This window comes from Cinclus cinclus, chromosome 3 (genome assembly GCF_963662255.1).
Source record: "Cinclus cinclus chromosome 3, bCinCin1.1, whole genome shotgun sequence".
NCBI lineage: Eukaryota > Metazoa > Chordata > Aves > Passeriformes > Cinclidae > Cinclus > Cinclus cinclus.
Genome location: NC_085048.1, coordinates 30810980 through 30837782, shown reverse-complemented (window position 1 = coordinate 30837782; position 26803 = coordinate 30810980). Strand labels below are relative to the sequence as shown.

Here is a 26803-nt window from a genome sequence, read left to right as displayed (position 1 = left end):
GTGGGCGTCTGGACTGCATCATCTGTTTATGTGTGTGAGCATATTTGGTCATAGGGTTGTCAAGGGGCTTTACTAAAGTTGCCAGCAGAGGAGAGCCTCAGTCCGTCCCACTCCTCATCTCAATTTGATGCCAGTGCCAGCCATAGGTGCCCAGAGCCAGGAAAGGGGTCACAGGTTAGCAGGTGCACCTGCAGAGCAGCACAGAGGACTCACGGACATTCCAGCCAGGAAGTCTGTCTCATTAGGGACACAACAGTGCCTCTGTGGCAATGCACACAGCCTGGGGAATGAACAGGAGGAGTTAAAGACCTGTAAGACACAGCTAGAGGGCTGTGACCTCAGTGGTGTCACAGAGAAGTGATGGGATGGTGGCTCCTACAGCTGGAGTGCTGGGATGGAAGGACTGGCAGGGAAGTTGTGGTGCTACCCTCTGTGACAATGACTGGCCAGGGTGCAAGGAACTCTGTCTGGGGATAGAATGAGGAGTTGATGCGGAGCTTATGGGTCAGGATTAAAGGGAGGGCAAGGTACAGGTGACATTGTGGTGGGGGGGTCTGTTGCTGGCCACCCAACCAGGAAGATTGAGTGAATGAGTCTACAGACAGCGTCATGGTGGACTTCACCCCAGTCTCTTAGAGGAACAACAGCAGGCCATAAGCATCACTTGTAAGGTACTGTGATGGCTCTTAATAACTTGATTATTGCAGTTATTGGGGAAAATCATAATGGAAACAAATAGCTGTGCATCCCTAGTTCAGTTTTACCTTCTTAACAGAATTTGTTCCTTTTTAACTTTCCTGTCAAGCTGTTTCATGTGGGTTATTATTCCCAAAGTCTGGTATTGACTCTGTAACAAATAGGGTTTCTAAAAAACCCCAGACGATTTCATTAAAGTAGTCCTTTTGTTTCTCTTCTCAAGGAAACAGTGGAATTTTCAAAATGTGAAAACAAGCTCAAAAATCTAGCCTCCCACTACAGTGCTATTTTAAGCCTTTTGTGGATTATGGTTTTTTCCAATTTTTTGTTGCTATCCTGGAGAACTGAAGTATGCTTGTTAAACTTGAGGCAAACTGGAAGAGTACAAGTGTACTCAGGACTCTCTAGTAGAACCAAAAATTAGAACAACCAAAAATAAAGGTGACTGGGGGAATACCCCTCAATGGTAGCTTTTCTACACAGGTGACTTGGCCAATTGCAAGACTAAAAGAATAAGAAATACCTGGATGGATTTGTTGGAAAAAAACGGTTTGGGAAGTGGGGATGAACATTGATGCCTACCATGAGGAACCTCGTGGCCCAGTGAACTATACTACACAGAATCTGAAGCAATCAGTCTGCTCTGTGCAATGCTGCTAAGCCTGCTGCTGCCATCACATGACAGGGTTACCCTCAAGAAGTGGACCAAGTGATGGACATCCGGAAGGCAGCATAAGGAAAGATTAACATGTTTTAAAAGACCACATCTTTTCCTGCCCACAAAGATTATGAAGAATTTTGAAGGGAGTAATTGTTCAAAAACTCCAAATTATAAAAATCCTGTGATGAGCTAGGCAGTAAATACATGTCTGTGTGTGTAACCAAAGCAGAATGTGGAGCTGTTCTTGTTTTTGCATTGAGCTATGTCTCAGAGTCCAATGTCCCAGGATCTGCAGCAGGCTGCGAGCTCTGGGGCCAGCAGCAGCCCTGGTGGAAGAGCACGGGTGGTAAAATGCAGGCTACGAAAAAGCTTCATCCCACACAACAATCACTATTTATAGTCAGAGCCTTGAAATGTTATTTAAATGGATATCAAATGGTAAAAAGTGGTTCTGGCAGGGTTGGGTCCAGTAACCGCGAGACGGGTTTCTGGAGCGTGCAGCTGGGGCAGGCGGGAGAGCGGTGGCATTGCCAGGACTCTCACTGGGAGGCGTCAGCGATCTGCGGGCTGCCAGCACTGCGGGAGCTCTGCTGCTGCAGGAGCAGGGGAAAACCAAACAAAAACCACGCTCAGCACCATTTTATGGGACTGCACTACAACGCTAGCAGGGAACTTCCCATCTGCTGTGCAGTCTATACATGTATTTCATTGCAGGCTCAACCACATCACAGATTGCAAGAGGTAAACTGGGTGCCTGTATTTCCTATACTGTCTCTCTCTAGGAAAATACAAAAATAGAGCTGTGTATTTTCTCTGTTGCTAAAATATCTGAAGATCTTAACCTCAATCTTCCTATGGGTATTATATGAGTAACAGAAAATAAAATAGGCAACTTCCATTACTCCTTGCCAATGTGAAAAGTTGTAACTATAAAGGAATAAAATGGTCACTGATATGAAGTCATGGGCTTCTAGCAGCTAACACCCTCAGCTTAGAAGTGTGCCAGCTTCGTCAAAATGAAAAAAAAATCTTCATGCTACTGTAAGAGAAATTAATATTCATATAATAATCAGATTAAATAATCAGATGAAAAAGTTAAATCCTCAGTACTGCAGTTCCAGGTTCTACAATCCCCTCTGAGACTCCAGATGTACAGATCATGTTTTGCTTTCTCCATTTGGAAGGTAGCTCAAAATATCAGCTCTTAGAATGGTGCCCTGGGCTACATTTTCTTGGCTGCTGAATACATGTATAAATCCAATTAGCTTGACACACACAAAAATTTCCCCAGTAAAAGTCTGAGTACTAATGATATCACAATAACACAGCATTGACTTCCTAAAAGACACCATGAAAAAGTTCAGAAACTCTCAGAAGAAAAAAAAAACAAAACAGGGAGATCTCTAAGTGTATGATCTTCACTGTACTTTTTTATTTTTTCAAGATCCCAGAGTAAAAATACCAGGTTTCTAATGTTGCTCACTTTGACTATCACTGCTCTGAACTATGAGAAAGCATGATGAATGCTGGGGTTTTTTTTGGCTTTTTTCATAATATGCTGTTGCTCCTTTTAAATATCAGACCTGGAGGTTAATCTTCACAGTCACTAGGGTGAATCAGACTTTCAGAGGCAAAATCAATCTGATCAACCTGACTTGACCCTAAATAAGGTATTTAGGGGATGAGTAAGTCAGAACTAATGTATCTTTTCATGTGCATGCTTGTGTGATTATTTTTTTAAAGAAGTTCCTTTTAGCAATAACACCACCTTCTCTAATCTAACTTGCCTGAACCTTTCCACTTATTTTTTCAGTACTCAGCCAATTCTGCTGTAAAAATAATGGCTTGTCCAGAAACACCATCTGATGAGAATCTCTTGGCTGGACTGTAGTTTCTCTGAATGTAAATAGTCACAGAATCACAGAATTAACTAGGCTGGAAATGATTTTTGAGGTAATCAAGTCCAGCCTATATCCAAGTCTTCAAATTCAGAGGGCAACACATACAGTCTGTGATTCATTTTTTGGTCTTGCCCCAGTATTCTTGAAGAGTAGTTATCACCCACAGGTTATCTATTAGACTAAGTGATCATAGCCACTCCCAAAACACATCTAAAGTTAAAAGCACACTTGTACCCATTTCCTCAAAATTTATATCCTTGTCAAAGTTGGTCATTGGCTGGGATTCCTATTTATTAACGTTGTGACAAGCCAAATTCATTCTCAGTGGGTTGGGGAGGTACTTGAAGGAAGGGGTTATCCCACTGAGTCTCCAGTCAGTGAGTTCTGAGCTTAGATCCTCAGTGTGAGTATATAGCTCACTAAGTTCTCAAAACATTCACTCTCATTGCATATAGCCTGCTGAGTCCTAGAGAAAACTGCCAAAGAGAGATAAATTTGTCCTTTGTTTATGTGTTTCTTTCTTTGAGTTCCCAATCCACAAGTCTGAACTTTCTGAAACATAAGGATCTCTTGTCTCTTCAGTCTAGTTTATAAGGTGCAATCTTGTAATCTTCCTTCTGCTTCCACGGTATTTTATTTTTTTTTATTAGATTAAACCACTTTAGTATTTTCATTCATGAAAATGTCTGTCCCTTGCCTTGTTGGGTCTCTGCTGTCTGCAAGAAAAGGCAAGATGCTTGGTGAGCATGGAAATAAGTCGGAAAGTGATGATAAGATTAGTAATATTTAAGCTTTATGTATATCAGAACATAGAAGGAGTTGCAATAAAAAATACCACAGGAGGCTTGGAGTTTAAAAATGGTCTAAGTTAAGATTTCCTGAAGAGAATTCTTGTGAACCAGGTATGAAATGAGCAGGGTCACAGTATTGCTTTAAAAACATATTTCAGCATAAGCACTCTCCTCTGTGAACTACATGTTTGATTGCTAACAGAGTTGTAAAATAAGAGAGAAGTAGAGAGTCTTGTGATACGTCAATCTAATAAAATGGTATCCTTTACCTTAGAGACATATTGTGGAATAGCTCTCTTGAGGCTGCCTGTGAAGCTCAGCTGGAGATACAGTTCCCTGTGAGCTGTAGAAGTATCCCAGGAGCAGCAGAAGAATGGTTTCCTTGAAAGGAACAGTAAGATGTTCAGTGCAGATACTTAAAATGTGCTAATTGAGTTAAATATTTTGTAGAGGACTTTTCGGGCCCAAAGATATATAGTCCAGTTTTAACAATATCTGAATCAGCAGAAAAAAAATAAATACTTTTAGATGTCTGTCTTATTTTTTCCATGGAAGTTTTCCCTTTTAGCCAAGAAATCTGGACTGCACAGTACCTGAAGTACATGATCTGTCCAAAGTTCCATATTACAGATTAAGATTCTAAGACTTTCTACGCAAATCTTATGGTATCATCTTCATCAATGCAACTGTAACATGATTCATAGGTATTTGGAGATTCTTTTGGGAATAAAAGAGAGAGAAGAAGATTCAGTGCTATTAGACTTCATTGTAGGTATTGAGACACTTTGCTCCGAATAACTGTGAGCGGCTTCTGTTCCTACAGGGTTCCAAAGAGAAGCTTGTGATTCCATCAGGATCTTTAAGTTACTAGTGTGTTCATAATAATAATTGAGTTATATATGTTTATGTAATGTAAAAATGTTTCTGTATTGTTTCATTTCAACATGAGCACTTACTCTGGATGACTAATGCTCTGGGCCCTGAAGTTTATAATGGAAAGGTTGACACACACTCAGTCTTATCTATCATAGCACTATGCAAAAGGGAATTATATAATTAAAACATTATAAAGATCTCTATTGCTCAGTGGGCAGTTACAAGTCCCACAGGAGTCAGGCCAACTGTGTTATCAGGTTTATTCCGTCATCTCTTAGGAGCAGTGGGCACATTTTGCTAAATATAGCAAAATGGTGTGCTAATAAGTGCTCCGTGTGGAGCATTGCACTGGGATCACTGTGCCACAGAGCTACAGTGCAGTGCATGGGATGTTAGCCCACCTCTCTGGCTGAGATTTTCAGAAGGAAGTGCTTAAACTTAGACTGCTAAATCCATACTCTGACATTTACATAAATAGCTTGATTTTTCAGAAAAGCAATACCAAGAAATTCTCTTCTATTAAAATAAAAAAAAAATAGAAAAATGTCTTACAACAACAAAAAAAGAGTTGATTATTTCTGGAAATATTGCTCAAGTGTATGAGCAGATTTCTGGGAAAAGAAGAGGGGAACCACAGCTTTTGGTTTCCCCAGCTTAATTAATTGTGGGATGTAAATGTAGTTTCTTAAAGAAAGTCACAAAATGGGTGTGATGCAGGATAGACCTCAACACTATGGCTGGTCTGTATATGATGTGTTTTACAGAGTTAGGCAGGAATCTCTGTCTCAATCCATACCTCGCTTTTTGGGTCTGAGATCCAAAAGCAGAAAAACATATGAGTAGGACCTGAAAACCACATATTTTTATTATCTCCAGGCCCATTTACTGATCTTATTTTGGTTCCTGGTAAATAGATATTTATATGAGTAGACTACAGAGCTTTGCACCAGCAGAATACTTCACTGGCTAAAGTGCCAGAGATGAAAAGTAAAAGTGCTTGATCCAGTGCCTCAGCTGGGGTGCCCAACACCATCTCAGATTATATTGGAGGCATTTGGTTGGGGCTGGCAAATATGACAGAGGATCTGCAGGAGACTCACACTTGCATTACAGCGAAGGGGAACTATCAGGAGACCTGTGATACCCAAAACAGCACAGAGGGCTTGCCTCTGCCTCCTGGGTGGTCCAGAACAGTTTGAGATGTGTCAGCATATGTGGGTCCTTGTCTGTAGCTGACAGCTCCACAAGAGATCTCTGATGCTGCAGAGCACTCGGATGGCTCTAGATCCCACTGTGATAGCAACAGAGCTAAACCCAACAGATGGGGGGTGGCCAGACTGCTGAGGCAGTGCTGAGTTCAGTAACTCAGGTCTTCATCAGACACTGCAGAAGTTTAGATGCTGGGCTCATATGCAGGCACCTAATGTACCATAACCCAGAGCCAAATGCCACCTGAGGTGGCCAGGACAGAGCAGTGGGCACAGCCAATGTTCCTTAAGAGCAAAGCTACAGAGGTGGGGCATGTGTAAAGCAGGACACGTGCCCTGTCTGCCCTCTCAACCACTCTGGAGGACTCTGGAGTTTTTATTTGAAAACTAGATCCCAACAGCTACTCCTAGCATAAAGGGACCTCATCTTGCAGCAGCTGTTCTTAGCTGTGGAAGAAGATCATGATGTAGTAAAGCTTCATGTTATGATGTGCCTTAAACAGGAAACCCTCTAATTACATTTTAAAGGGCACTGGGCAGAGTGTGAAGGAGCAACAGGTCAGGTTTACCAAAAGCCTATTTGTTTAAAACTCCTAAGCAGATAAATTAATTAGTTTATTTAAAAAAAAATAAAAATTGATAAACAAATAAGAGACAGTGGAGCTAGTAGCAAATGCATTTCTCCAGATAAAAAATACATGCAGAAATCAAGACAATGCCAAACCCAAGACATGTTCTCTAAACTGGGCTGACTAAAAGCTAACAGAGTAGGGAGGCCAGCTGGAGAGCATCCAAGAGATAGGAGGAAAGGGCATATGAGAGGAGACATTTTAACAACTTCAACTGAAGCCTCTCAGCAGGCTGTAGAGGTGTTGATATCCAGGAGAGAGACTCAACTCCAACAGGTGAAAAAGGCTGTCAGCAAACAGTACATGGAAGCTTTCAAGTAACCTTTAAAAGTACAAACAAAAGCCAACAGTTTTCTATTTACACAGCAGAGTGCTTCTGATATTGAAGCACAGGGCAACATCTATTTATAATCCAAATAAATCTTGCGTTCTGGTATTTGGAACTGTCCATATTCAGCACACTGGGAAGCAGCAGCCACAAGGCTGCATTAAGTAATACTGATTTAGATCTGCATTGTTTTGGTCCATGCATTTTCCTCCTTAGTCACTTGCCAATGGTGACTTTTGCAAAAGAAACAGGTTTCTTTTTCAAAGCTGGCTCATGTGGAGTTCATAAATGTTGCGACAGGTGACACATAGGCTGTGCTTTTAATACCTGTGAGCTAAACTCTTGCCTGACTCTTTTTTCCACAAACCCTCAAAGTTTCCAAGTGTCCATCAGTATCTGTGATAGGTGACATGCAGATGAGAACCCCAGATGATAGGTACAAGGAAAGTATATGTAAATTAAAGCTATCCAGCTGCTTGGGCCTGTTGCATTCCCTAGCTGCGTCCTAGCCCAAGTTTTACCTCTGTCACTCTTTATTTTGCAGAGGAAAAAGCTGTTATGAATGCCACAGTCTGCCCATTTGAATATGAAGGCACTGAGACTGAGAAGCTATGGGGAGTGGGGAGAAGGGATGGTGGTGACCATGGAGTCCATTTCCCATGAAGTCTGGAAATGGTCAAAAAAATTGCATGACTATTGTATGCAGACATACGGTAACAGCAAAAGGGGTTTTAGCAAAACTGGTGGGATCTGCACCTCTGACAGTTGCATACAAGAAGGGTTCTCCCAGCCTGGCTTCATTGCTCTCTCTCTGAGATTTTGCAGGCATGACAGTTAAGCAAGAAATTTTTCACAATAAACCAAGGCTATTTTTGTGAAATCAAGATGGTTGGAAACTTGATGATTCTTAAGGTCCCTTCCAACCCATACCATTTTATGATTCTCTGATCCAATGATACAGGCACCTCTGGTGTAGCTGTATTTTTTGGTTTCTGACAGCTGTGCTCATAGTCATATTCTGGACAACTTGCAAGTCACCTAAAAAAAGTTATTATCTATTGTCAGCTGCTACAAAACAGCTCCCCAAAGTATGCTGTTAGTACTAAGTATGGTATGGAGAATTTCTCTTTGAAGTCCTGGGGTACTTGAAATAACAGGTCATGAACTAAATGGCCTCTAGGGCTCTTTTCCAGCCTCATTTACTATGGTTGTGTGCATTTGCATCAGATTCACTTGTCAGAATGCTTAAAATTTTGAATGTTTTTCCTGCTGAACTGAGGATTTGGGGCTGACCTTTAATCCTCTAAACCCTCTTGGAAAGATATGTATTGGGATGGAGTGCAGTAGCAGCTGATTATTCCCTCTTGACAACTTTCCTCCAACTTGCTCTTCAGTCAGAGGAGTCACCATATCCTCAATGCCTTTGGTGTTTGTGGTGGAGAGAAGGCCAGCATCAGCCTAATGAGAAGGTACTGAGTCTTAAAATTCCCACCATTAATTATTCCACATTTGCAACAAAAGGATCAGGTCAGTCATTAGCTAGTGCAACCTGAACTTTCAACAGCTTTGAGTACTTTGTCCATTCAGGCACAAGCTTATATTCTCAATAAGACTGCTTACCACCTACACACGCCCTGCTGTCCCAATAGGTACTGATTTTTTTAATATATAGAAGTACTAAGAGGAAATACTAAGCAAAATGTTCCTATTCAGAGCTTGGCACTGCGCCTTTTCAGACTTTCTTGTGGGTTAATATTGACAGCTTCTTCACAGGAAGAAATTACTTTGCAATAGTTGAAGTGCATACCAAATAGTTGAAGTATACTAAATACAGGGAAACCCATGGCTATTAATCCTTCAGCAGATGTTTAATCCAATTATACTATATATTATACCAATTGTATATAATGTATATAATATATATAATTATACCAATTGTATTATAACACTCTGCAAGTAGCAGCTAGTGGCTAGTGATTTCTAAAAATATTTTAATTTTTCAAAATTATGGGTTTTCTCAGTGAACCATCATTCTTTCACCAAAGAACCCTCAGCTACATGAAGAGGAATGCTTAGATCTGCGTTCACAATTATTTGTGGCTAGTCCATTGCTGTGACAGGAACAATTATGTTAAAACATACAGTGATACCTGAAAAATATACAGAGTCACTGTCCTCATTTAATTTATTTTCTTGTCTTCTTTAATCAAGGAAGATTTGTACTGGTTTCATGGAGGAGTGCTTCCTGAATAGATCAGGACTCTGTCATGAAATAATGAACCAGCTTATTTGAAAGAAAAGCAACTTTATTTAGAAATGTTACAATATAAACTGTGTTTGTGTATATATATGGGACTATAGGATCATTGTATCTATGTTTTTCCAATTTTAGTATTAAAGATCTATATTTTTAAAAAAATTACTGACTACAAATTAAGTGGACTTTCTCAGACTCCCAAACTCCACTGAATGCCAGCTTCTTTCTATTTATAACTCTGCTCTTGAAAGATTTATTTACTTTTCCAGTTCTACTTATCTGGAGCCACAATAATTAACTTTCAGAACATTACATAATGGGAAAAAACAGTTACAGAAATTGGAGAAATAAATAGTTGCTAAGGGAAACATACCTGGTAAGGCAGATAATTATTTCATGAATGTCACACTTTCCAGGGATGCTGCTTCTGTAGTTGTTTCACTGAACGAGCAGATTTCAGATAGCACCAGTCCTCTCTGAACACTGCTAATATATGAAGCCAATCCTCATTATGAGAGGTCAGACTAGTTCTGCTCTGTGAATATCAGCTCTGAAATGAACTCATCCAAATAAACAAACACCAGACTGAGTTTTTATCCTGCCATTAACTGGAAATCTCTTGCAGAAGGAAGAGCCTGGTGAAAGCAGTTTAGTATGTTCTGTCCTTCTGCATTTTATGAGTGCAGATATAATCCCATGCAATATTAGTCTTATGACTGATTTAATAGGGAATAAAAAATATGCCGGAAAGTCTGTCCGAATGGGCCTCTTAAATGACTGAACTAAGGCAGTGTTTAATTTAGATGCACTTCAGTGCTAGATGCAGTGATAGACTGATCAGCAAAGTACTTCCTAAGCAGATGTATTGTGCTGACTGCAAGTCACTGGCACCAGCAAAATTTTGCTTACTTAACAACACTTAATGCTTAATCTATATATTGTTTGATGTTCAAAGAGCTGACACTTTTTTTTCATTCTTCCTCTATGCAAAACATATACTCAAATGCGTATAATGTATATATACATATGAATGACACATTTACCATATTCGTATGTAAAGCAGATGGAACTAAATGTCAGGACAACACAGAGGCCAAATCTAGTGTGATAGCCACATGGAAATGATATTCAAGGTTTACAGTGCTGAAATGCAGAATGTCCTGTTTTATTCTGTCCTGGCGATGCAGTTTGAGGTAACAAATAAAAAAAGAGGTGTCAGAAAGACAAAGTTGCCTGAATTACTCTAGATCCAAAACTATTTCAAATTTTCTAAGAAATTCCTGGTTACCTGCAATATTACTATTACATACCTACACCAGAAATGGACAATATTATTAAAAGTATAAATATGAATTTAAATGCTGATTTTTGTACTTAAATCTGTCACTGTTTCAGTGTGTTCAGATTAGATAGCAAAGAAAATTGTAGAGTTAGAGTGCAATGGTCTTAATGTGTTTAACACTTGTCTAAGAAACAAGCAGACAGGAGTGTTAGTAAATGTTTATGCATTTCAGAAATGCCTTCTGCATCACATACTATGTATTCAGACTATGAATGTACATAGCAACAATGCTGATTAAAAACAACCCATTTAATTACTGTGATATATGGAAGCACACACTCTAAATACAATTTGTTGGAGTATTTTGCACATAAATGATCTTAGGATAGTCATGGTTAGAAGAGTTAGAATAAGAAGTTAAGGATAAGAACAAAATCCTGGTGCCCTCGGAGTCAATTGATTGCTTGCTCTTGCCAGCTCTGAATCTTATTTAGTCCAAAGAAATTAAGCAAAGCTGGTCAGCTGACAGGAAGGGGAGTGTTGGGGGTTTGGTTTTTTTCCCTTTCCAGCCTCTGGAATTTTCCCCACTGACATGCTAAGAAGTCTGATAGCTAGTGACAGGGGGAAGGGGGAAAAAGTTGGGGAAAAGGATGGGGAAAACCGCGAGATCAGAAGCAGGTAAAGGCGAAGAGAGAGGCGCTTCTCTCCCCGCTTGCTCGTGGAGTCGGAGGAGGACGGTCGCTGCTGCTGCCCCCACCCCTGCCATCCCAATGCCGGGATCCACCTTTTCTGCGGTTGGATCTCCGCCCTGCTGCCTTCTCGCTCAGCCTGCTATCTCCAAGCTCCCTGCTGAGCACCGGGACCCACACCGTGAGCGGAAGGGTCTCTCCTCCATCCCTTTCCCACCCGGGACAGCGCCACCATCACCCCCAGCACTCCCGAAGCTGTGCGGGACCTGCCGCTGCCCAGCCGCGGTACCTGCAGCACAGGGAGGGGGTGCCTGCGGCCAAAAAAGGACTGCAGCTGAGTTATTGCTCTGTTTGTTGTTCATTTCATAGCTGTTGTTTTGTTTGTCTTGTTAGATATACTAATAAAGAACTGTTATTCCTATCCCCCATCTTTGCCTGAGAGCCCCTTAATTCCAAACTTACACTAATTCAGAGGGGGGGATGGGGGTGGTTTATTAGCTCCATTCCGAGGGAAGGCCCTGCTCTTCCCTAGCACATACCTGTCTTTTCGAACCAGGACAGGGAGATACTCCCCTTGGCAACATCCAAGTCTGTGAGAGAGTGTATGAGGTTCTTGCAGACCTGAGAGACTCCTTGCTTTCTAAGTCTCCACTAACGTAATTCCACTTGTAGCTTTATACCAAATTATTTGAACATTTAAAACAGATATTTCTGAGTGATTTAACTTTTGCATAGAATAATACATATTTTTTTCCAGCCTCATAATTTGCCTTAATTGCTTTTAAATATTAACATAAAATCTTGGTTGTCCTATGATAAAAAAATCCACAGTATATTGTAAAAGAAAAAAAATACCATTGTAGTGCATAAAGTGATAAAAATACCTCATTTGTGTTAATTCACTTCTTGTGGAAGGATATTTCATTGTGATCCCTGACGTCCATTCTTCTGAAACTATTTTCCACACCACGTTTATACTTGTGTTCTTGCTGTGTTCATTCAAAGAACTAAATTTTTTAAAATGTATTATTTCTTAGAAATATTGCTTTTCTATATCAGATCTGGATAAGAAAAATCCAGTTCCCCATGCCAAAATGATGCCAAAAGAGAAAATCCAACTCAACAGGTCAGCAAGGGGGTTTAATAGGTCAAGGGTTTTATCAGCAGAGGAGATGTTGCTTTTGGAAAGTGCATTCTATCAATACCAGTCAGCTGAAACTGTGCCGTGTCCCAAAGAGGAGCTGACTCACTTCCAAAGTGTCTGGAAATGTCAGCGCATGTCTTCTGCTTATCACTTTCTTTTCAGCATTTGGGTTCTTGTGTAGATGACAGGTCTGTTGCAGAAATGAAGCTTAGGAGACACAATTCCTCCTGCCGACAGGTCCTTGATCTTCCAGTCCTGCGGAAAAGTGCCCGGGAGCGGTCCTCTGATAAAATATAAATCTCTGCTATCGGTCACTTCCCGGCTGTAACCCCCCCGATGACTCTGCCAGTCACGTCGTGCACGGAGCCGAAAGGGATCCAGCGCGGTCCCGGCCGCTCCGAGCGGGGGTCCCAAGCTCTGCGCTGAGGCATGGCCCCATCTCTCGCTCCCTCCGTCCTTCTCGACCCGGGTTCCCGTCTCGCCCCCACCGCGGTGGCCCCGGGGGCCCAGCGGCAGCCTCGGCAGGCGGACAGACGGACGGTCGGTCTGTCGGTCCTGCTGCTGCCCGCCGCCGCCACCGGGGGGCGCTCGGTCACCACGGATGGTCCCGGTGCGGCGGGGCCGTGACGCTGGGGCTCCGGAACGAGCGGGGCTGCGGCTGGGACAAACCCGCAGCTTTCTCCCCTCCCTGTTCGCCCCTGCTCCTCGCCCGTCTCTGTTCCACGTCCCGAGTTGGCGCACCCGCTCCTAGGGGACGGTGACAACCCGTGTTTTAGCCCGGAGGGGTCCCGGAGGAGTCTCGCCCGCGAGCGATACTGGGGATGCCGTTCCCCACGGCTTCGGGAGCAACCCCGCTGCTGGCGCGGCCCCCCCGGGATGCTCCGTCTGGGCCCGGGGCAGAGAAGGGCCCGGGCGGTTCTCCCTGTCACTCTCTGGCGCGGCGCGCTGCAGGGGCCGGGACACGTCGGGTGACCCGGGCAGGCTCCCGAGAGCGAGTGATGGGAGTCCCTCGCGGAGCCTGTCCCCCAGCGGATTATCCGATTGTGGAAGGTGAAGTTCCTTAGGAAGACATGGATTTTTCAGACGTGGGCGACGGGCGCGGATTTTCCGCGGGGTCGTAGGGAGGGTCGGTGCGGCGGTGCGCCCCGTCCCTCGGCCCGGGCAGCCGTACCCGCCCCGCCCCAGGCTGCTCCCGGCGCCCGCGGCGATTTGTGCTCCAAGTAATACACCAATGTGCCGGAGAGCTGTCGGTGGGAATGCGTATTTAATGTATGTTTAATGTATGTATGGCTGCACAGCGTTGAGGCCACACACACCTGAACCGTGCCACAGTGTTTATATCCCCTTTGCCCTCAAGGCTCCCGGCCGCGCCACCGGGAGTTCCCGCGCTTCTCTACAAGACTGTGCCGGCGCTCAGCCCAGCCTCGGATCCTCCGCGGGGGCGACGGGGGCTGCGGTGGAACCCCCCGCTCGGGGACACCCTCCTCGCCGCAGTCCCTCGAAGCCTGCCCGGAGACTCAGTTTTTCCACTGCCCTCCCGTGTCCTCCCCGTTTGGGAAGCCTAGGGGAGGGAGGGAGGGGGCGGCGGGCCGGGCCCCTGCCTCTGGGCGCGCTGCCGCCGCGGCTCCCGTCTCATGCCGCAGGAATGCGCGGAGGTATGCGCCAGTTTCCAGAAGTGGATCCCCTTCCTTGCTGGAGCACAGCAGCGCATATATCACCCGGTGGCAGCCGTCCACCTTCCCTGAAGTTTCGTAACCGCTTACGAGGGTAAATTGAGAGTAGGGAACAGCCCTCTATTAAGTAGCAGATTGAGAAGAGGCTCTTCCCACTTGGAGAAGGCAAGTCTTCCCAGACAGACCCCTCGCATCGGGAGCTACAGTAATCGAGACGCCTCCTCTGCGCTCACTGCTGCCGCTGCTGCTGCTCCTCCTTCGACGCTGCTGCTACTTGCTGCTCCTTCCACAAGGTGCCCCCGGAGCTTCATCCTTTATCCTCCTCCCTTTATCCAGGTCCGACGGCTGCGCTCCCGCCGCTGCGGGCACCGCCGAAGCCATCGCCGGAGGAGCTGTCCCGTCACCGACCCCGGCAGCCTACGGCCACCCCGGAAGGTCTGTGTGTGTGTGCCCGCGAAGGAGCGGGGATCCCCTGCCCGCTCCGCCGCCGACCCCCGTGTCCCGCTCTGTCCGCACGCACCACGCACCCAGCCCCTCGCACTGCACCTTAGGCTGGGGTAACAGCTCCGGGCTGGAAGCTGACGGGATTAGCAGGAGCGTGTGTGCGCGCGTTGGGCATGTCGGAGCCGGCTGCAGGCGTGCGGCCGGGCGGGCGGAGAGGTGCGGGGCAGAGCGCCCCGGCACTGCTGGCTGTCAGCCCGGGCGGAGGCACGGGGCATCCCGGCGGGATGCCGGCCCCGAGCGCTGCTGGCGGACCGGTGCCTCGGCAGAAATGCGGGCAGGGGCGGTGGTGTCCCGGAGACGGCGGCTCCCGGCGTCCGGAGGCTCCAGGCGGAGCCCGCTGTCAGCGCCCAGCGCGCCTGCCGGCACGCTACCGCTGCGGGTTTGGCAGGAGCTCTCGCTTCCCTCCCTTGTATGTGCAGCTGCCGGTGATGCTTTCTCCTGCTTCCAGTTTTTTTTTATGTCTTTGATGGGTAGTGGGCTTTCCTTGAGGTTTTTCTCTTTTTCCGTTCACGTTAATTTTTTTCTTCTTGAAAATGATAAATGACGTGCACTGTGAGGTTTAGAAAAATCTTTGGCTAAGCTTTTGCCGGTTGAATTAGCATGAGATAGGACTGGCACTGTGAAAGCTCGGGTTTGACTTTTTCTAAGTGGTCTCTAAAGATCTGTGAGAAAACCTTCGGTCCTGACACGAAGTCAGTTGTGTCCCTGCTGAGCTAGGAGGTGTCCTCTGCTATCTCCAGGGTTTCTTTCACATACCTAAATTCGCGAGAAGGAAACAGTATCTCTAGGTTAGCGAATAAATGCTTTGGCTGAGGTGGTGTATTTCATGAAACAAAAACGTGTATCAGGAATGGTAGACCAGCAGCAGTGGAGAATTCCTAGATGCCTTTGTGAGATGATTAATTTCCGTTGCTTTTCAAAATGATCAAAAGATGGCAGTCAAAGCTTGCACGAGATTATCAGGACAAAATGCCCTTTTGCGTTGAATTTAGACAATGCTTAAACTCACTGCAGGATGCTGTAGATCTGCCCAGGGCAGCTGTTTCCCACGAAGAGCAGCAATAGGATTTTTGAGCTTTCAGAGCAATTTAATGGCAATCTTCGCTTTCCTTATGTTAGTGTCATTATGGTCAGTATTACTCTTCTGTTTAGCCACTGGAACTGCCATTAGACTGAAACCTTTGCTTAGATTTTTGTTTAGCTCTTGGTATTTTCACGTACAGTAAAGGCGTTTGGCCAAGGCAGGTATATACAGCTGCTCAAATGAATCCTGTTAAGCTCAGTGTCAGTAACTGGGAAATTCCTGGATCTCCAAATGTGCCTTGCTGGGTAGTTCTTTAGATGGTAGAAGAATATTGTTTTCCCTTTCAGATATTTCTGCAGACTAATGATTTACGTATTTTTCTTTTGTTTTGCTCCTGGCATCTTCCTGATAGAATCTGTTGCCTAATTGCTTTTGGAATTCTCTTTCCCCCAGACTAATTATGATATATGATGCATTTATTACTTTATCCCCTACTTCTGGAGACAGAAAATCTGAAACTATAGAAACATGCATGTGTAGGTTCATATTAGACTTTACTTAGACAAGGAAATAATTTGGAAGTCCTGCTGGAGTAATTGGCAGTAATTTTACATGACCTAGAGCATATAGTTATGAAGGTATGGCTGCTTGCAATTAAGAACCACTAACTTGGCCTAATCCCACTTATTTTGCTAGACAACCAGCAGTGGTTGTGAGACTCTTATGCCTGTCAGCTTTATATAGTGTATTTTAAATATATTTTCTCTCAGGACATGTAAATGAATTATCAGATGTTGAAACATCATGGCTAGACAGACGCGTCAAATTTCAGATGTGTGTTACACACACTTCTGTGTAACGTATTTCAGACTTTCAAGAAAGAAAGAATAGCACATTTGTAGGCAGAACCCCTCAAAAAAGTTTTATTACAGTTTCCAAACTGCCTTGAGACCAGTAAAACAAAGCTAACTAAGTGGTTCAACAGTTATGAAAAAGGAGCCGATTAAAATCCCCAGCTGAAAGAGACATTTAGTTGATCCAAGGCAGGAATGACCTCTGAATTAGCTATCATCACATTCAGCGATGAAGTCATGGAGCTCCCTTCTGGCTCCTGCCTGTGTGGAGGCACAGATCTTCACTGCACTTCCCTGATCAAATTAACCCTAACTAGGTTAAACCTTCATGTGCTTACTGTGATTGGAAAGAGTTCAGCAACAAAAGGCACATTATTGTGAGATGAGACTCTTCAGTTAGTCATACAGATCTTTTGTCGTCTTGGACAGCTTTCAAGTCTAGAGGTTTCAACCTGGTCCCGTGGGTGGGGGCTGGGGATAAGGGAACAAAGTGAAATCCATGGTTTGTCTTTTTTATGTTTCATGAATACACCCACGCAATCCTTTAATCCACATGTATCATTTCCTTCTCGTTTTTTCCCCTTCCTCTCTTCCCCATCACTGCAGATCCATTCATGTTGTTGTGATCTGAAAGGGCAGAAATGAAGACAGCGCTGTGCTCGGCAGTCGCTGCTCTGTGTGCAGCCACCCTCCTCTCCTCCATCGAGGCTGAAGGTAACCTTCTCCTCCCTGCCCTCTTGCCCCGGTGCCCCGCTGACCAGCAAATCTCCCAATCAGCCTTGAGCTACTGGCTCTCTCCCTCTCTGTTTTTGAGTGTGAATACTTCACCTTCTTTCCTTCTCTCCTTCAGAGAAACGCCTCTCCTTCCTTGCCCAGCTCCTTCTGTGTTCTCTTTCTCCCGGCTAGCGAGCCGGACCGTAGCTCCCTCTCTCTGTCCCTCTGGTGTGCTGTCCACACCACCCCACAGACAGTACGTGGGCCAGCTGCTGTGGCCACCGGGCACGGTGCCCCGAGAAGCCCATTGCCACTGGGGCCATGGCTCTGCCCCCAGGATGGACCAAGAAGGGCTGGTCTCTGGCCTCTTTTGGTAGTGTTGAGAGAGGAAACAGAAAACCTACTACTAAGACAGCTCGCAACTTTGAAATAAAATGCTCCAACAGAGTCTGGCTCTCCGCGCCTGTGTGTTTTGTCCAGCCGGATCCTCGCCTCTGCATCGGCCTCCCCTGCTCGGCGGGGCGACCCCCGGCTGAGCCTCGGGGTGGCCGGACCCTCCCTCAGGGACACCTCAACCTCTGTGGCGGGTCTGACCTGGGGAGCGCGCCTGGGGAGATGCTGCCAGCGCCGTGACGCACGGCATGGGCACCGCTGAAGGGAAGGCTGGGCCAGGCCTTGCTGTGGCAGCCAGGGCTCCGAGGCTCTGGCATGCGTGTGGTACTGTTACCTCCAAAAAGGCTTTTCCTTTCCTTCTTCTTCTCCTCAGCCCTCGGTGCAGTCTCTCTGGAGGCTGGGGCTCCTGCCAGCCCTGGCAGCATCCTGCCTCCGGCTGAAGATGTGGGGAGACCCATTTTCACTGGCTCAAATGGCCTGGCCTGGCATTTGCTCCCCAGTGGATTAACAGCAGCTGCGTCCTGTGCCCTCAGCGTGCCCTTTGCTGTGCTTTTGGTCACAGTCTTGGCATTTCTGGCAGCAGTGGCTGCTGGGGGAAATAAAAAGGCTGTACGTCCTGCACTGAAATGACTTGATCTGACCTCCAGGACCTGACTCCATCATAGGTGTGAACTCCCCTCGATTTCCTGGGAAAAAAAAACAGAAGCCAGCAACTGATAATTCCATTTTTTTTTGCCTTCCTTCTCTTTCTGTCTTGACCTGAAACAAATTCCCTGATCATGGCCTGCTACAAGCTCCTTGTCTGGACCTGGTCACCTTGGCTGATCTCTTCTAAAAGCATGGGGTATCAGAGATGCTTCCGCAGTGTCTGCCCCCCAAGCAGTTGTGCTTGCTTGGGGCATGTAGATGTAAAGTACACTGGCTTTCTGGAAAAAGATGGCATTTTTGCCATTAATGCAATATCTGGTCACCCTAAGAGAGAATCAGTCCACTGCCTTCCTCTCGTGCTGTGTTGCTGTTGGCAAAGGAACTGAAAAAGGTCATTTGAAGTCATTTCAGAGTTGCATTTGAAACACAGGACTGCTGTGCCAGACAAAGCAGAGAAAGTGTAGAGTTTTGATGGAGGAAGGGAGTGGATGTGTTTGTGCATTCTTCCCCATCTTAGAAGGGAGTTCACTTGGAGCTGGAGTAATATTGCTGTTGTCCTGCACTGTGCATTACATGTATGGAGTATGTTGTTTCAGAACACAAGTGAGGGTATCTTATTTAGCTATAGTGTAGACTAAACCAGTCATAGCTTCAGTACTGTTAAAGCAAGCTACAAAAATGTATTTGGAGCAGCACAGTTATAATAGCAAATCTTGACACATAGCTGGATGACCTCGATTAGATGTTGGAGGGTGCACTATTGCCAAGCAAAAGAGTGGATAAAGTCTGATCTTGAGAGTTGTAGAGGGCTTTTGGACAGAACTTATATTACTTTGCATTTAGAAATGTTTGGTAAATAAAATACCAAATTTACAGTGATCATGTTTCTATGAGAAAATTCTCCTAGCTCCAGAGTTTTGAAGTAAGAGCAGAGAAGTGTGGGGTGAAAAATTGTGGTGCTGAAAATGGAGTAAGAAATAGTGGTGCTGAAAATGAAATTTCAAAACTAGGAGTACCTTAGGACTTGTTGTGGTGGGAACTGCTTTTGTAGAGATTTTTACAGTGGGGTTTTTGTTTGCAGTATGCGGGTCATTCTTTTGCACTGTTTTAATTTTATGCTGCAAGTTTGCATAATTTTGTAAATGGCGTCTTATTTACTTTAGAAAATTATTTATTTATTTACTTTATTCTGGTGTCATTGCAACTTAAATTGTGTCTGCTGAACTGACTTTCTCCTGTGAACATTTGGTATTATTGTAGTTCTCTTTGTGGCAAAGCGATCCTCCCCCACCAGTCAGTCAGTCAGTCTTTTTGACTCTGTGTACCATTCACAGGGCATGCATTTTAAATTTTCTTTCAGCCTAAAGGTGTGGGTAGACACTTCATGGTATGAAGAAATGAGAGAATGAGAGAGAGGGCTATTTAATGTGACAAAGATTATCGATATGAGGTGGAAAGATGGGGTGAGAGCAGAGGACAGAAAAAGCTTAGTTTTCTTCCATCCTTCAGCTTTCATTTTTCAGTCTCCCCTGGGAGCACTCTGTTTATCTGATGCTGCTGTTCATAGATTCCTGAACTTTCCAGTATGAAATAGACTCTTCATCAGCATCACAGATGCTCTGAAGTCCTTAGTGAGAGCTATGCTCTGCTGCTTTTGTAAGGCAGTGACCTACAGTAATGATATTAGAGCTTTTCTACAGAGGTACAGCAGAACAGGAGTTTCTAGCTGGTCAGTCAGTGTCGGAGTAGAGGAGGTAAAACCCACATAGAGTCTGAATGTATTCATGCCATTTCACTGGGGAAGTTATTTGTTTACTGCTGTCAAGGAAGCAAGTCTGTTTTCATTCTCAGCATTTTTTGCTCTTTTCTGCTACAGTGTAACTCTTCTTGTTTTATTTTGCAATCCTTCTGATATTTCTTTCCCCGTTTAAATTCTTTGTATGTGATTCTGCATTTTATATTTTGTTTTGTGCCTTTTTAGTCCAGCACAGCAATAGTCCAGTGCACTCCATATCTGTCCACATGTCAGAATTTGTTTCTGTTACAGTATTTTTTTGGTCTGTGATCACAGAGAGCCAAGGGCTCTTATTTTAGTCATAGTTAAGTCAAGTATATTAGCATGTGAAGAATCTATTAGTTATAACCTCAAGTTACTACTGTGGTATTGTCATGGCTTCTGTAGCACATCATGTTTTTTAATACAGAGGGATTTTCAAAGGCACAGAAAAGAAATGAGGAAACCATTGGTTTTGTGTAACCTGACTGAGCTTCTGAAGGTGTTGACTTTTCCATTTTTCAGGAATTGGTTCAGATGTAGAAAAATCTGTTTTCTAGGCTAGAGGTAAGGAAGGAGGGCATCACTGATCAAAGTGAAACCTTTGTGTTGTGCATAAAAAGGTTTGTCTGGTGTAAAATCTGTTACCAGGATACCCAGTACAGTAAGTGACAAATAATTGCAGCACAGCAGTTGCAGAGGATTAGAATTTTTTGGCTTGTAATAAAGCTGTGTTGAGTACATTAATTTTCATTGACTGAATGATTTAGTGGTGATCTGGGATAACTGACACTTTTGAAGTTTTGAAGCTGGTTGGTAGGACAACTTTATTTTATTATATATTTTATTATCTTTTGATGGCAATATCTTTTGAGGAAGAAACTGTTGATTTCAAAGTTCCTAAATAGAAACCATGTAGATTGACACGTGAAATTGAATTTTTTATATACATGAGGGTGACTATACACCTCTATTTTTCCTGCTAATTAAAAGCAAAATATACATGCATTTGTAAGTGTATATACACATGCACATACATACATATGCAGAAACATGCAAAATTTGGTAAATATTCATACATACAAGGTGTGTATATGTACGTGTTATGTTGAGATACATATGTATTTGTATAGGTATATAGATTTAAATGAATTTTTTTCAAAATACATCTATGAGCTATGCATCTTCTATTTTGAAGGAAAGTCATACAATACATAAAATTTAAAAAATGCAAAGATAGAGATGGCAATGTTGCTGTGCTGAGATTGGCAGTGAATATCTAACAAGTCTGAGAAGTTGCTCTTTTGAGAAGCTGCTCTTTTACTACATTTCTAGGCTGTAGGTCATTCTTTCTCCCAGACGTATTGACAATGCAGACTTCAGAGGAGATTAACCAGGGTCATGATCTAGTTGTATCAAATTCATGCAATTTCTAAAAAAATAGTAAATGAAGAGTTTTGACACCTTCCAGCCCCAGCAGGCCTTATTGCTGGGATGGTAAGGCTGAGCTTACTCTTCAGCTTCTGCAGACTGTATGTTATTTTAACATGGGCTAACACATTATTTTACATGCTAATTATAGTGTGTCCTTTCCAGTGATGGAATCGCAAAATATGTTTCTCATAGGGATTGGGGATGGCAGCTACTTCCAAGTTATATAACATTTAAATCTGGTTCTAGATATAAATCACTTGATATTCCAGTTATATTTTATTTCTGTCTTGTTAGGGTGTTAATTGGAATTCTCTAGCAGTCATATTGTGTTATCTGCAAAAAGCTGTAAAATTTTTATTTTACCTGTGAAGTAATACAAGATAATATAAGATACATAAGACATGAATAGCATGAGAAAGATGCTTTTTTTTTGTTTCAGAAATTATATTCTTATTATATGTGCATATAACGCAAGAACTGGCAATGTTTTAAGTATATTATGTCCAATTTTTTCTTTTGTTTTTCTTTCGTGGTACATAATATAGAAGATCCAGTTAAGGAAATGATCATAGCACAGTTCTAAGAGTAGTCAAAATTAGTGCTGTGGAAACATGATTGTTGTACAGCAGGATATTTCTTTTCTACTCGAAACCTGTAGGGGAGCCATGCATTTCTGTGCATCAACAGTTGGATCACTGTATGAAGGCAATACTACAGCACAAAGACACCTTATGGTCATGATCCTATACCTTGACAAGTCAGTGAGAGGTTTGGCATGGATTTTGATGGACGCAGGATTAGCAGTGCCACTACACTAAGAATAGGTGCAGCTTCACTGCTGCAAGTAGCCTGACATCAAGACTGCTTGCTGGAGTTAAGCTGCAATCACATGTAAGATTTTGTTGAGTGAAATTTTAAGGTTTGTCTCTGTAAAGGGGCAAACTCCTACTACAACAAGGGGATTTTTTTCCCAAGGACTCTGCTTTGATTCAGTATTGCAAATATATTCTTTTTCCACTGGTGAATTCCCTTCTGGAAGAATAATTTTAATGAAATGGAGTAACAGTTACCCTATTTTACTATCACAATAAGGTTTTTATCATCTAAACATTTTTCTGTACTTCAGATCAGCTTACTACTCTCAGTCATATGACCATGGTTTGGTCTTCACCCCACAGCTGGTTTCACTTGGGTGAAATCTGACCCCTGTGATGGTCCATGGATATTTTGGAGATTCTCTTTGAGTATCAAAAGCTCACAGGCCATCTGGAAGACATTTTGATGATATTGGATCCAAACGGCTTTTTCTTTCACTCAAGCAAGATTCCTTTTTGGATTCCTATGGGAGAAGTATTCAGTGCTTGAGTTTGATAAAACAGCCATAGGCTGAGAATGAATGGAGTTAAAGTACGGCAATGAAGATGGGGATTAGGTGTCAGAAATAAATATGATGATAAAGGCAGTGAGGTTTTGGAGTAATTTCTGTGGGAAGCTGTCAGTCTTGACAATAGTGGGGGTCTTTAAGAATGATCTGAGAAAACATGTCAGGAATGACACGGGGTGGGCAATCTTGTCTTGACCATGGGATGGACAAAGGGATGTTCAAGTTCCCCTGCAATGCCACTGTTCTATGATCACCTGGATGAATGGATACAACACTCATGTACCAATGTACTTTTCTTGTTATCGGCCAAGATTGACATCTGAATTTTCATGGAATAAAATCCTTTGAAATGCTAAAGACTTCTCACAGTCAGCTTTTTCAGTTTATCTGGAATCCGGTCATTTGGATATCAACAAGTTGGGCTGCTGCTGTTCTTCAGCAGTTAAAGCCTAAAGTCTCTGCTGCAACATGCCAATTTACTTGCAAGGTTGGTGGTGCTACTTTTTCCATGTACTGATTTTTTTTTAAAGCATGCTCAGGTCAGTTGTCTCTGCCTTTGCATTAAATTTGTCCTGAGCCATTGCTACTGAAACAATATTTTATAATGATATTCTTATCAGCTAAATGTATTTTACTATTAACATGTGTTGCATGATTTTGATACTAAGTAACTACTTTGCCATCTCTAGCATTGTGATACTCATAAAGTGAATGATGAATAATCTGTGCATGCAGGTTCATGGTCTAATCTCACTGCCTGTGTATGGACAACAGGAATAATAACATTTACTTCAGTACTAGTGTTATCTATTGTATTAGTGTTATAAAGCCATATTATCCTATGGTTGGAAATTACAGAAAATTAAAAGAAAAAATACCATATTTTTAGCACAGTTTTGCTTTTTGCAATTGGACAGTGTCTTTTCATAAATAAACATTCTAGCATTTACTACTTTATCTGCTTCTAAAATGATATTCAAATCTGATATTAAATCTGACATATGATGGAGATCTTCTATGAAACAGAAGATCTGTCCTTTAAAAATGCCTGCAAAACTCTCTCACTAGTAGTTAAGGAAAGTATGGCTGGATCTAATCTTACTTTGTAGACCTATTTAAACAATAATATATAATACACCTACCATGCACTGACAGTGAGTCAGTAAAATACTGCATGAATAAGCATGATAATTTTACAAAGAGAATATCATTATAAAATATTTATGAAACGTCTTTGTGTAATGAACCTTGTACATGGAGGCTTTGTCCATTGTGGGAAGCTAAAAATCCAATAATCAACATTTCATTTACGTATGCATGATGCTGCAAATTAGCGTATGTAAACTATTTCTTTCTGTACTGTTCAGTTACTTCTGTCATCAGCTCCTAAAAGTTTTATTTGCAGTAATTTGTTCAGTTCAGTGGTGCCCTCTTTGCCATTTTCTATAAATTCTGTAAAATAAATGTCCTTAAATATATTTTGATGTTGTCTTTTCAGAATTAACCATTGTGTTGTTTGGAACCATACTGGCATTTTATGTTAAAATGCCACTATTAGTATGGGTACACCTGCTGCAAAGGGAACAATAGTATGAAAACAATAGTTTACACCTTTAAAATTGTACAGAAATCTGGTGTAAACAGGTAGAATTTTATTTTTGAGAATTTTGCATCAGCTCAAATATTTTGGTAAATTGCAACAATTACTAATGCCACCTATTATTCCCTTAGTTCCTGAATCCTTTGTTGCTATATGCAAAGTATGTCACTTTAGTGGCTTCTAGGAACAAAGGGGTGGAGTGCTCCATATTTTGTAATGTAATGATACATCAGTGTATCATTATTGCTGATATACATTTTTCATCTATATTCATATCTAGACCCCAAAAGAAATTGTTTTACTGAACATTAAATGCCCAATCTTTTCCTGTATACTTTAAATTATTTCTTCTCTCTGCCAAGTTGCTAGATTCAGTGAAATTGATAAGAAATATCATATGCAGAGACTATATTAAAAAGGCTGATCAATTCTTTCAATGTCTAATTAAGAAGAGTATTGTGTTCTCCACATCCTAAATGATCTCACGATATTGTAAGCAGGTTGTGATTTGGCATGCTTGTACAGATTGCACCCAGCATGTAAAAAAAATTCCTTTAATTGTTATGTGAAATGTTTGCATATGTGGTGATTATCTGTGAACTCATTGTACATGTATCCAAATGTGTTTTCTATTGTGCTTGATTTTGCTGGCCATTCTTGAATGTCTTGGCAACTCAAGAAACATATGTTCTGTGCTGTCCTTTGTAATGCATATACTCTTTGATGTTTTGTCGTATTTTGTCAGCTTTTATTTTACTCTTTTTCCAACAATATATTTTTATATTTGTTGGAAACAAATTTATGCAAAGACAATTTTAGTAAGCTTTGCTCAAAATTGTTTTATTCATTCATTTGCCAAAACTTGTTCAAGCTTTTAAACATCTACACGGTATAAATCTTTTGCAGTTAATCCACCATCAGACTTGAATTTTACAATTATAGATGAACATAATGTTCAAATGTCATGGAAAAGGCCACCAGATGCAATAGTGGGTTACAGAATAACTGTGGTTCCAACAAATGGTGAGTTCTGTCAAAATTTTTTATGTGATAACATGTTTTGAAAAGTTGAGTTTACTTTTGCCTGTATATAACTTAGGTATGAGAGTAGCTATTAAAATCTTTTGGAAGTTTGTGATCAAGCCTGGGTAGCAGCAAAGGGCATACAGGAAACATGGTGATTCTTCCAAGTTAGAGCTATTCTTGCCATAGTGTTTTACCATTTTGGGGCTGCAAGTAGCAAGTTTTGGATGCCTTTGCTTTGCAAGGTGCAAAAACAAGGTAGAATCATCACTGCTCCTCTTCTGTGCTTTCACCTAAAAGTTCAAGAATTGTATTACGCTGTGTAAGACAGCCATTATTCTATTTCACTTTGAGAAATAATCAATGTAAAAGTGATATTAAATCCGAACAGGACATGATTTGTTAGATGATAGTACATTTTTAATGCACATTTCAAGTTCCAAATTTCCTGGAATTTATTAAACACTTCAGCAATTTTATTCACTATAAGAAAAGTACATTAGCCTAGAGTTTCATGTTTCAATATTTTTACTTCATGAAAACAGAAAGTGTATAATTCTAAAATTATCATTGGGTTTGAGATAGATTATTGGCTGTTGCATTTTGTTTTACAATGAGCTTATCAATATTATTGTATTTTAAAGCTGCATTGAGTGTTTTATATATTTATTGCAGATGGACCTACTAAAGAATTTACTCTTTCACCTAGCACTACCCAAACTGTCATATCAGATCTTATACCTGATGTAGAGTATGTTGTATCAATTGCTTCTTATGACGACAGAGAGGAGAGTCTACCTGTTTTTGGCCAGCTGACAAGTAAGTAGCTGCAGTACAATTAGAAAGCTAATTAAGATAACTGAGTGGTCATTCACAAAACTTGGCTTTGATCCAGTTCTCCAACAAAATTGCCACATACCTAAACTCTCCCTTGATGGAGCTGTCTGAACAGCCCTTTTCCATTAGACCTAGTAGAAGCAGAGAAAATTTGCAAGAGATCAAAGGATACTGACTTGGATATAGTGTCTGACAACCTGTACAGAATTCTTGGCAGAAGGCCACCACGTTTTTTGAGCTATACCTGCTTCCTATATATTACATCTTCTGAATTCAAAGGGAAGACAATCACTGACCTCAGTAACAAATGAATTGGACTGGCATCCTGTGTGAGAAAGCAAATAATATTAATTAAATAATAATAATAAAATGTGACACAATATACCAAAATGCATTATAAAATATGGAATTTAAGCCTTAATAATTTATATTAATAATTTAAAAAAACATAAAATAAATATAAATAAAAATACACAGCA

The 26803-nt window shown here is 42.2% G+C and overlaps 1 protein-coding gene across 1 annotated transcript in view; it reads left to right on the top strand.

Annotated features, from left to right (window-relative positions):
• Positions 1-17158: 17158 nt before the first annotated feature.
• The window catches only part of COL12A1 (collagen type XII alpha 1 chain), a 95622-nt gene continuing 85977 nt past the window's right edge, over positions 17159-26803 (top strand). Inside the window, exons 1-3 of the mRNA XM_062488587.1 lie at positions 17159-17231; positions 25371-25487; positions 26163-26306. Of these exons, the coding sequence (XP_062344571.1) occupies positions 17159-17231; positions 25371-25487; positions 26163-26306 (334 nt within the window). The remainder of the gene's footprint in view (positions 17232-25370; positions 25488-26162; positions 26307-26803) is intronic.